Source organism: Rousettus aegyptiacus, unplaced genomic scaffold (assembly GCF_014176215.1).
Source record: "Rousettus aegyptiacus isolate mRouAeg1 unplaced genomic scaffold, mRouAeg1.p scaffold_m13_p_2, whole genome shotgun sequence".
NCBI lineage: Eukaryota > Metazoa > Chordata > Mammalia > Chiroptera > Pteropodidae > Rousettus > Rousettus aegyptiacus.
Window position 1 is genome coordinate 43,257,166 of NW_023416295.1, and position 12,403 is coordinate 43,269,568.

Consider the following 12,403-nt stretch of genomic DNA (forward strand, 5'->3'; position numbering starts at 1 on the left):
ACTCTATCATCGCAAGAGAATGTAAAAACTGCACACCTGCACCTATACCCTTAGCAGCTGAATAGCACAGTGGATAAGAGCAGACTCAGGAGCCGGGTTGTGTGGGGTCTAAGCTCACCTTTGTTACATTCTAGCAGTGAAGTCTAGTGCTTCCATAGCTTCATGTATAAAGTGGCAAAGATAAGATCAATATCACCCTTAGAGGGTTATGCTAAGTGCTACAGAGCTGTTAACTATTATCAGTATTATCCCAAGCCTCCTTTTTTTTTTCTTCAGATAAAATGATTGCTCGATACATAATAAGCACCTAATAACATTGAATAACACTGTTGTTAAATGAATGAAGCTTCTATAGCACCATCTAGTATTGACATTATGGCTGTCGTTTTTTACACCTTATTGGATTTCATAGAGCTGCAAAGCAAGTCATTTTTCTCTGGCCATGTTATTCCTCCATTCACTAGTATCGTACAGGAACAGCTTTGAAATAGGGGTCCATCCTAGCTGGTTTAAATTTTATATTGACTAAGTGATAGGAAATTACTGGGTAGTCTAGGGAATGCTGTGAAGCTTACCATTAGGGTCCTTTGATATTCTATTGATTATATGCTGTAGTAACTAACCAGGGGTAGGGTTATCCCAGCATTTGTTTTAGCCCAACGAAAGACTGTCATTGAGACCTGTTCAGAGGGCAGTCACCGGCTTCTCTGGAGAGGGCGACATGGAAACTAGGTCTATATGCCTTGACTGTCTCTTTACTTAGATATATCATATTCACTGCTTCACATTTCTGATGTGGGCCATAAGAGAACACAGGTGAGAAGACAGATTAACAATAAGGTCAATAAAATCCAAAATTATTGCATCAAGAGCAGAAAAGATATAATTTATTTGAAAATAAAATAATAAAATAGAGTCGAGCATGGAATAAATGCATTAAAATATACTTCTGGCTGCCATTCTGTTTTCTTCTGAAAGTATATTGTCTTCAGCAGGCAGTTGACTTTTTCCTCAATTGTAAGTGTAGGGCAGAATAGATAGGACTAGAAAAAAGATGGATGAGGGCGAGGGGGGGACAAATGGACATTTAGTGGCAGGTGGACCCTTTTCAGGCCTGAAGACTCTCAGAAATCATTTACCAGGCGGCTCTAAATCATAGTCAAGAGATAGGTGCTGCTCCAGTAACTCAGGTATCACAGACAAAAGAGGTAAATGTGTTTTGTGTGACTGGTGTGTGCTGTATGTCTGGGTTTCTTTATTTTGAGGATCCCAAGGTTAGCTCCATGGTCTTTGAACAGCATAAAAAGTTATAGAATAATTTCTTGGAGGAAATGGCTTTTATCAAATTCTCAGAAGTATCCATGATACAAATAGTTTAAGAACTAGATGCTGGAAAGGTCAAGGGTGAGAAGTAAGGTGGCTGCATAGAACATTATAGTAAAATATGTTTCATCATATATAATGGGTGATAACTGGTGACTTAGAAACGATTTGGGATTTTGATCTTGAGTCTATTATACGGCATTTAATTTTAACTTTTAATTAAATTTCTAGTCAAATTACCCTAATTTAACATTATCCCATCCCTATTCTTACTGTTCTGATTCATCAGATAGTTCTAATCAACAGCATTTTCAAAGGCAAAATCTTTCTGTGCTGTTTCATTGTTGTTTACAGCACTGATTTTCATGGTATCATGGGTAATTATTTCATACTTGATACACTTTCAGAATTCACTTAGTATTTGCAAAATCCAAACCCAACTAAATCGATTTTGAGTTTCAAGATGACAGAGATGACAGATAAAAACATTTATGTCCTTTCGCCTTTCAAAAATTACCCCCAAATAACAGGGAGAACAAGAAATGGACACAAATTCCACTTCTCGTGAAACCATAATACATGAAGGCAGAAAATAGAGGGATAGTTCATAGCTTAGCAGAAAAAAGGAAAGTCTGACCCAAGTGCCTTAAGAGTAAATGGGTAGAGGAAGGGGTACGCATGAGAAACAGTGTTCCCCCAGCAGCTATCAAAGCTATCAAGGCATCATATACCACTGAAATGGGTGAAGTGAGGTAAGGAGGTGATGAAAACACTGGGTCCCCAAGTCCTATTCCCTCTCCTTGTAGTCAGAGGACAACTCTTCCCCTCACCTAGTCAAGAAGCTAGAGCATTTGTTGGAGAAACTGAACCCCAAACTTGGAGACACCAGTAAAAAAAAAGTTAGGGTGAGATACACCTTGAAAATAAGAGAATTAAGTGAAAGTCTCTATTTTAAAAGGTGAGAAGCTACATTCTCTTTTCTTAGAATACCAACACATTTTCTTAGAATGTTTATGCCACTTTCAAGCAAGAAATTGAAAAGTCCAGAGGAAATGAGTTTAGATACTGACATGAGGGGTTCTCCAGCAAGGGAACAACTGTCCATCTGCTCACCCTGTGGTGAGGGCCCAACAATCTAGACACCATCCCCACACACTGGTGTGTGGTGAACATTGTAATGTTTTACTCCTAAGTGAGCAAACTACCAGGCACCTAAGGAAACCACTGAACACAAAGAAAAATAGTTCAGAGGACATAGGCAATCAGGGAGCAGAAGAGAATTTCAGAAGGATTACAGTTAATACCCTCAAAAGATAAGAGATGATAATGCATCCATGAGAGAAGAATATCATGCTATTAGAAAAGAGGCAGCAGACAAGAAAATGTTTATAAATGAAACATACTATTACTCCAGAAAATCAGAGAGAAAAAGTCAACATGGGCGATGGGAAAGAAAAGACAAGAAAACAAGAAAAGCAATACAAAAAATCCAATGCCCAACCAATTGAAGGTCCAGTCAAATAGGACTGAAAAAATAGCGAAGAGGAAACAATTAAGAGAAAAAGATTACAAGAATGCTATACTGAAGAAAAAGCTAGTTAAGCAAAATGATGGGGGAAAGTCCCAAATGAAAACATATCTTTGTGAAATTGCTAAACCCTAGAGACAGAAGATTCTAAAGAGAGAAAATCAAGTAACAGACGAAGTATTAGGAAGAATGACATAAACTTCTCTAAAGTAACTTCAGAAGTTAGAAAACAATAGAGCCATCCTTCAAAATCCTGAGTGAAAATGTTGCAATCTAGAATTGTTAGGCAAGCAAACAATTGAGTAGGAGAACAGGTTAAAGACATTTTAGGTCCTGCAAAGACTCAAAAAAAAAAAAAAAGAATTAATTAAATTAATTCCCCTAGTGTTAAAAAATTAACATAAAATTTCTCATGAAGCCACTGGCAGAAGTGTTCCTGAAAACTGAGGGAGAAAACGAGGAAAGGGAGGTGTGGAAGACAGGAGACAGGAGATCAACCCCAGGAGAGGAAAGCTGGAGCAGACAGAGAACCCAGACCAAAGAAAAGGATCAGGAGATGTGTGCGTATGTATATATTAGTAAGGTGTCCCCAGGACCAGCCTGGGAAGGGATCTAATAAAAGGTGTGACTGGCTGGAGAGATGTATAGCAATCCAGAAGACCTGGATGTTCAAACAAATCTTAACTTCAGGAAATGAAACATTTACATAACAAAAGAAATGATGATCAGATATCAGTAGACTTTGCAGTGAAAAATATTTATACAGTGATAATCAGGAAAGCTGTATGAGACTTTGGGCAGACAGGTCCATCCGTGCCCATTTCCTCACCTCTACTTGGGGATAATAATATTTCCTACCTCGCAGGCCTGTTAGGAGAAGTGAGTTAAACAGTTAGTTGTAAAGCTCAAAAGACTGTGTTGGGCACATATTAATAACTGATGAATAACTAAGTGTGAATAATATATTACTACTACATAGAAATGTGGTGGAAAATGCCTACCAAATTAGATAAAGCAGAAAATGGAAAATGCTTGCCTTTGAGAATTAGGAAAGGGGAACGGGAGATGTCTGTTATGGGTTCTAAATCTCTTGACGACAATTTGAACTTTTTAAAACTATTGAAGGTAATACTTTATGTAAAATAAAATTAACTTAAATCCAGCTGCCAGCTCCGAATTTTAAAATGAGAGAGCACACACAGCTTCGATATGGGCTATTTCAGCCCCTCCCAGGCAATTTATTAACATTCCCATTTACTATGCAAATGAGATTATATATATTTTTAAATGTGGCAGTGGGACCAACTCAACTTTTAAAAATAAAATTGTCAAGACAAAAATTTATTCAATTATTTCTGCAATAAAAACGTAATTAGTCAAATAACAAAATTTTCATTGCTGTAAGAAAAGTATCTAGCTAGTGATCCTAGATTTGAGAAAAAAACACTCATAAAAATGGAAGCGATCCGAACCCTACCTTTCCCCTCCTCCCGCCCTTTGATAAAGATGTTAGTAACGAAACGGGAGACTTATCAAGTGAAAAGGCAGGGGAGACGCAAAGGCCTTAGATCAAGAAAACGTATAGACCTACTTTTTCACAGGTTCTCTTCCTCTTCTAAACTAGCGAAGGGACAGCAGGACCCACAGAGCCATTGTGGCTTTGGGTCACCCAGTGACATCACACTGATCCCAGAACAAACCACACCACACCTATGCATTTCATAAGCAAGCTACCAGAGGGTAATTTTTTTAAAAAAGCATCCCTCGTGATGGATACACCACTGATCCTCAGTCTGGGTTGCCTAATCCTCTACCAAATTCTAGTTCTCACGACGTGCATTACCTTATCTGTGTGAATTTAATCGGTCCTCCAGGCTTAAAAGAATTAAGGTATTTACGAGAAATTAAAGTATTAATTTCTAGAAAATTATCGTGTAACAGTTTCAGTACTTGTAAGTTGCTTCCTTTAATATTAAAACAAACAAACAAACAGGAGGTGTTTTCTTCTGCCAGCTTTCATTTGAGTGGCATCTGGCAGATGTAACATTCAGTTCTAAATACAGTCCTCTTCTCCCCCTACCAATAGATGCTCATCACTAAAGTGCTGAATCACAATACACGTTTTGCTCTGGGCCTTTGCCAAACTGTCACTGTATCTGGATAGTGTAGCCTTTTCCCTAAAAAGGGGAAAAAAAAAATAGTCTCAACTTTGTTCTGGTGTGCCAGCATGAGCCACTGTGACAGTGAGCTAATTCATCACTGCAGGAACCTTAGGCTGTGCAGCTGACCACCCAACTCACTGTCATCTAAGGGGGTGGCAGTTAATCATTTCCTTAAATGATGAGGGTATGAAAACAGAGCTGATTGTTGCTCAGCAGACGAACCTTATCCATCCTCCCTGCCCTGAGTAGTGACTGTTGCCATTTTCTTTTTTTCCCAGACTGCTGGGTTTCAAGAGATTCTGACCGAGGTGGAAATTTTAGCGGTGATTGTGGGATGCTTGTGTCATGACCTCGACCACAGGGGAACCAACAATGCCTTCCAAGCTAAGTAAGTGTTCTAATTGTTGTTATTTTAATGCATTTGCCTCTCTGTTCAAAGCCAAAGGTGACCAGTGCTAAAGAGTAAAGCATTAATTTCTGGCATCCGAGGCCAAGGCCACGCAGGCTTGGGCATGTGTGTCATGGGCCCCATCCATCTTTATAATTCCCTATTCTTCTTTTAATTGCAAATTTGCCCTTCATGTCATGCTTGTTGATTTGGTCTGTCTCTGTTGACCTCAGTCAGATAACAAAGCTCATATTTTAAAGAGCCTGTTTTTTTTTTTCCTCCCCGAATATTTGCTTTCATAGCATTTATAAGTTTCTTGGACTTTTTCCTCTCAAAATCTGGCTCTGAGACTATTTTTTAAAACAAAAGTGGTCTTAGGAAACTCTATGAAATGAAATATCTCTTCCTTCCCCACGAGCATCTCTTCTGGATTCTTTTGACTTTGGATATCATATCGCTGCAGTGAAGTAAAGTGACACACGAGGAATGTGGTCACTGCTCTTCCCACGCCTCTTCCCACGGAAAGGTGGGAAACGAACAGAGGAATCACATCAGTACTGGGGATGTGTAGGCACAGAATGTGCATGGACAGAATAATCTGTCCCCAAACAAGTCGAACTGGTCAAGATAACCGTTGCTTGGTGGCTCACGCTGTGGCCAAGTCCATAGAATTTGGGTGCTAGAAATAAGACCAAAACAAGATCTCCGGACTCTGGGAGTGATGGTCCAGTTTTAATGTTCCTTTTACTACTTGTCTGCAAACAAAATGATATGTAAGTTCAGAGGCTGGAGAAAAGAGAGAAAAGTTTGGGGACTGAGAAATTCAGGAAGGCTTCCACAAAGTGGCAAAATTAACTTTCAGACTACTGATTTCAAAGCCCCCGTATAACAGACGTACCCACATAATCTGGAACATCGACCGACCACTATGTCCACAGCTCGCCACTCTTGGTGTTCCCCAAAACACCTATCTATTGAGGCCTTGGAATCCTGGCCTTGCATTTGCTCCTGATGTAGCAAATGAATTTTGATTGTGTTCCCTTCTTTATCCATTCTGTATCTTACAGCCCAATGTTTCAACTCCCTCTTCTCAATATCCTCTCATTTTTCAACTCTCTTAACTTTCTATGACATCTGCTCTGCAAAAACTAGGCCCCAGGGCAATCTAACAATTCAATTTCTTGCTACTTTGCCTAGACTTTTAAAGGTGTTATGAGGAAATGTCACATGTGAGAGTTCAGGATACACCAAGTATATATTCTCCCAACTCAGCTGGATGCTCAGTACTCCCCAGATTCTTTCTGTGTCCCTAGCCAGCTCCATCCCATATCGCTCTTAGCAGTTATATATACCAAACGTTCTCCCTTCCTAAACCACCTCCTGTCAACCATCTCCCCCGCTCCACTCAGCAGATCACCTTGCCTCCTCCTTCACTGAGAAAATTGAGGCCATCAATCGAGAACTCCCTCAATTTCCTCCCCTGCCAAGTACAAACTTATCTGTCTGGCCCTATCCTTTCCTCCTAACCTCCCATCTCAGCGAAAGGGCTGTCCTTTCTCTTGTCTACGGCTAATCCCGCCACCTCTGCTTTGGATACCTTCCTTGCTCCCTCCTCTGAGACCTTGCTCCATCAATCTTCCTTTCTCTGTCCTGTATCTTCCTTCTCATTTATATGAGCTCTCAGCATCCTATAAATAAGTCTCCCCCATCTCAAAAAAGCCCACTTCAATCACCGCTTCTCCCTCTAGCTGCTGTTCTGTTTCTCTTCTTTCCTTTCCAGTAGGTCTTCTTGGAAAATTGTCTGTTCATTGTCCCCAACCCCTGCCCTCCTGTGTGGCTTCCAGTTCAACCTCACCAGGGGAACTGCCCTCAGTAAAGCCTCCAACGTCCCTTTTCCCCAGAGCTGCTGGACACTCTTATTGTCCTTCTTTCTTGAGCTTTCTTGACATGAGACCCACTCCCTCCTTCCTAGAACTTTCTCCTCCTTTGTCTCCCAGACAGAGGATTTCACCTGCCTTTCTAGTTTTTCTTCTCAGTTTGCTTCAAGTCCTCTCTCTTCCTACCCCAGCCTGCACTGGGGATGTTCTCTCACGTTCCTCTTCTGCTCTACAAGATTCTTCATGCAGGGCTTCCACCCAACTGCTGAACAGCCCCAAACCCAGATGTTTGAACCATAATTCTCTGCTTCTCTCCTCACACTTAGTCCAGCTGCTTGAAAAGCTCCTTGTATTTGAAGTCTCGCAGTCACCTCAATTTCATTCTCTCCCTTTTATGCCTGTCCCTTTCCCCCTTATTCTCTATGTCAATAAATGGAACCACCGGAAACCCCCAGGTTCCCTCCTTAGCATCCCTCGAAGTTGACATCTCTGCGTTCTTAAGTAACTATGGCTTCTCTGCACCTCTCCTGGATCATTACAACAAACAGCCCAACTCTCCTCCAGTACTCCCTGCTTGACACTCCAGAACAATCTTTGTAATTCACAAAGCTGATCAGCTCACTCTCCTGCTTAAAAGCCATTCACCAGCCTCCTGTGACTTTCAGGATAATGTTCAAATTTCTTAGTTTAGCCCCTTAAGGCCCTTTTCGATCAAGCTACTGCCCATTTTTCTGGCCCATTGCCCACGCCTTCCACCTTGGCCCTCCCACCCATGCTTCTATGTTACAGAGACAAGGGGCTACTTGAAATCTCAATGGAGTCCGGCTAGCTTACTTCTCTTGGCTCCCCAATAGTCTGTTTCCCAAACCTGGAATGCCCTGTCTTTCCTTAGTTCCCCTAAACTGCCCCGAGAGCATCAACCCTGGGGTCGTGTTCCTGCTGTGCCTTCCCCTTGTCAATTTTCTGTGCCCGCATAACGTCCAGGTCATGCTTTTTCAAAAGTATGCATCACTCCATTTTAATGGTTGATTAACAGATGTGTCTTCCCTTCTCTTTGAGTCCCCGTGATGCATAACAAGTACCAGGAGCATAATAAACATACAATGAATATTTGCTGAGTGAATGAATGAATGAAGACTGCACGAATGGATGAAATTTTAACTATTTTAATGAAGTTTTTCAATAAAGTTTTCTGATTTCTTTCTTAAATAATTGTAACTTTTTTAGATTCATTATATAAAACATTGTTTTCTATACATAAGTTCGATGTTGTACTAAAGACAGTAGTGGCCTTGAGGTGTCCTGAAGTGTAAACCGTGATACTTTCATTATAGGATCTGACAATTCCTTATGTTTGAGTTCCTGTAACTACATTTCATATTTTTTTTAAGATGCCTCTCTCTCTCAGGGCAATGGCATCATCGTATCACCCTTTCTCCAGCCTCCAACTATTCTGCCACTTGTACATAAAGAAGAGGTAAACGTGTTAGATGTGTGTCTATAAAACAAGAGTCAGCACCTTGTGGGTTCTTTTAAGAGTCCAGTGCACAGTACTTGTGCTTGGATACCAACGGCCCCTTCCCGGAGAGAGCCTGTGTATCACATTGAGAGAAGCAGCCCTTCTTGCTAATTGACCTCTTGGCGTTTTAGCCCAAGAGTACACACCTAACCAAAACTTGTCTAGTCATGTTTTATCTCTCAGAAATTTAGACTTAGATTACTATGGTGTTGACTTAGTTAGCTCTTGAGATCTAAGTTGTAGATCTAAGTAGACTTGGTAGCTGAGGCTATGAATGACCACATCCCAAGTGGATAACAGAAATAAGAAAGCAAATCTGCAGAGAAGAAAGAAGAAAGTAGATACTCAGAGAGAAATAGAGAGAAGAGATCGTACAACCATAAAGGAACAGAAAAAGCAACCTCGATTCCTGGCTTTACACGTCTCTACTCCTATTTCCAGGAAACCCAGCCACACTTCCACACTTGAGCTCCCTCGGAGTTCCTGCTACCTTAATCGACCTTTTTTAGTGAAGCTGGTCCTAGTTCATTTCTCTTCTTTGCAACTCAGTCCCTGACACAATGAAAAGAACTGCAGTTCACTTGTTGTTTACTATCTCAAACGCTCACCCACATTCCTGTAGGGTAGGTATTTTTGTCTCCATTTTATGGGAAGAACTGAGCCTCAGGAAAGTAATTTACCCAAGTTTATGCATCCAGAATGTGGCAGAGTGGTGTTTAGACCTGGGCTACGTGAAGACGTTCTTTAACCACCGCATCATACTCCCTTTCATGACTCAGTGATACTTATTTTGGGCCTTTGAGCTTCCAGTTTACTGGCTGACTTGCCATATAGGTGAGCTCTGGAAAACTAAAATTTATTCTGACATCCAGAAAATCAAGATGTGGAGCTTTAATAATCGTTAGAACTAAACTAGGCCTTAGTAGCCATATTTTTCAACACCTTAATTTTATAAAAATGGAAACTGAGATATCCAAATCTTAGGTTACTTTTATAAAAGTAAACAGTTTTCACACATATTAGACCAATATTAAGTCACTGGTACTAGAACTCAATTTTATTTTTGTTTATTTATTTATTTTTTGCATCCTCATACCATGTGATCAAATCTCTTTGTTCCAAGATAGTCTGATGTGTTTCCACAAGATGATTAAGGGATGGGATGTCCATCAGCCCTGCCTCTTGAACCTAGAACACCTCGTGCCCCCACCACTCAACCTCGGTTAAACCTTCCTTTGACAATGAGTGCTGATAGAGAATTTTATATCATGGTAAAGGATCTACCTTTTCATTGATTAGAGTAAGATTTATTCAGTAAGTGTGGCATTGTTTAGAAAACTCCTAGAAAAAATATACATCCTTATTTCCTTTATTATTCTTCAGTAACTGAGTACTTTCTGTGTGCAAGGCACTGTGCTAGGCATTGTGGGAGAAAAAGAGAAGTATAACAAACAATGCTTTCCCTCAAAGTAGTCACAATTCCAACCATTTAAGTGATTTGGAAATGGAATTTAAATGCACCAATTATTATGTAAAGCAAAGCATATGCTACCTTTTTTATTTTCATATATAGGCTATAAAAACAGGAGACATTTAGCAAGGGACAAATTACTATATAAAATGCAAAATGCCTCTACAATAAAAAGTTGTGACTTTAGTTATAGCATGATATGATTTATTCTTTTAGCCTTTCTGATAAGTGAACCTTTGCATTTTCACATTTTATTCTTAATTTTTAAGTATTGGAGTACGTGCAGTGAATGATCAATGGGAGCAGAGGGCAGTGATACCACAGCGCTTTGAAATTGTTCCGTTAACACTTCTCTCCCGTTTTCTCCAGGGACGGCGTTTCCCACTCATCCCCCTCTCTATTACAGCTGCCCCTGATGATTAAATATCAGTACCGAGCAGCTTTGTAGTGTGTTCTCCTAGGAGACTTCTTCTATTCATTTCTAGCATAATCTCTTATACTCATTTCTTGGGAATGAAAACCCATCTTGTCGCTTTCGGCCAGGTCCCAGAAGTGAAATACTGGGGCACATTAATCTGCCGTGACAGCCTAATCCCATTCCTCGCCACCTCCCAACAATTCTCAATTTCCTAATTACCTTTCATAGTTTTCCTTTTTAAAGTTTCCTGTAAGTCATGGCTGCACACTTCCTTCCGTTAAGTCTCTTTTTCAAAGCATATGCATATCTTGGGGCATTATGAAGGTACGTTTCCATTTGCACACTTATTTTTTGTGCCTTTGCATAGTGCTGAAGACCTGTAGGGACAGAATTTTCACTTTGACTTCCTTTTAATAAATTTCCCCTCAGTATGATGCCTTTTCAAAAAGGAAAATCTTTAGTATGTTGGGGTCACCTAATCAATAATGAGCATCATGAATAATCACATGTATCAATATTCCTTGTGCTTCTGGAATTTGGAGACTCTTCTTTTTTTCTCTCTTTTTCTCTCCCTCTTTCCACATGCCATATGTATTTGTCACATTTTATATATGTAAATATTTTCACTATTAAAGTATGTGTACCCATAGCTACTTATGTGATGATATACTTAACACAGGCAATTAAAATGAGGTGTGGTCAATTTTTTCCATATGTGATTGCTTTTTAAACATTTTTTACATGAAAAGTGGAAGTATACCTTTACCCGAAGTATATTACATGAAAGACACGGCCTCTTTTAAAAAATGGTTTTATGATCAAGTGAGATCGGTTAATACTGCATGTCGTTGTTCCCCTCCTGCAGAATTACAATGGCTGTTTTCAAATACTGATGCCACTGGGAAATCCCACAGAGAAGAAACAGTTTAGCTTTTTAAACTCAGCATTTCCCAAATGTATTTTACCGTGGACTTTTATTATATTTGCTCATAATGCCACTTAACATTCCAAAGAACTAATATTCTGTAGAATACTTTTTGATAAACTTTAGGCTAACAGATACATTTTTACCACTTATAACGATTTTTTTTTTTTTTTTTCCCGCTGATAACAGTTTTAATGGCTGTGGACTCCACTCTTTCCATCCCAGGAGATTCACAGCATGTGTGTACCTAATAGCAGGTACAGGGAGCCTTCTCAGTGAGCCTTGGCCTTAGAGAGAAAGCACTGAAAGGTTTTGCAGTCTTAGAAAATCTGACAGAAACCAATCTAATAGTGTAAATAAATAATCCGTTTGGAAATGGAAGCATCATTGCTTAGATAATTTTACTCTATAAAACTCAGAGCAGAGTTAGTGCCTTGCTCCATCTTATGAATGTTCAGATGGCATCTTGCTTGCAGAAGGATGACCATTGTTAGTGCAAGTCTAGTCAGAGAAAGTGTCCTACACAAACTGGGGGACTGTGAGCTTCCTGAGGGTGAGAGCCATGTCTTATTTGTCTTTGTGTGCATCTTTCCATGTGGCCAGTATCCTGGCATCATAACCGTCATCAATAGTTGGTTGAAGGAATGATAGATGAATGAATGAATCACAATGTCTTTCTGTACTTTCAAAGCATTAGTCTACCTATTTTTATGATTAACTCAGTATTGTGTGAGGGTGGAGAGAATGTAAGATGGAAATGCAAAAGGGAACAAATAGAGAGTCTGATGATGA

At 39.8% G+C, this 12,403-nt stretch overlaps 1 protein-coding gene across 3 annotated transcripts in view; it reads left to right on the forward strand.

The window, feature by feature from the left end:
• Positions 1-12,403, forward strand: part of PDE11A (phosphodiesterase 11A) — a 312,968-nt gene that overhangs the window by 232,835 nt on the left and 67,730 nt on the right. For all 3 annotated transcript variants that reach the window (XM_016152597.2, XM_016152596.2, XM_036236781.1), the window contains one exon: positions 5,292-5,401. In XM_016152597.2, coding sequence (XP_016008083.2) covers positions 5,292-5,401 — 110 coding nt within the window. The remainder of the gene's footprint in view (positions 1-5,291; positions 5,402-12,403) is intronic.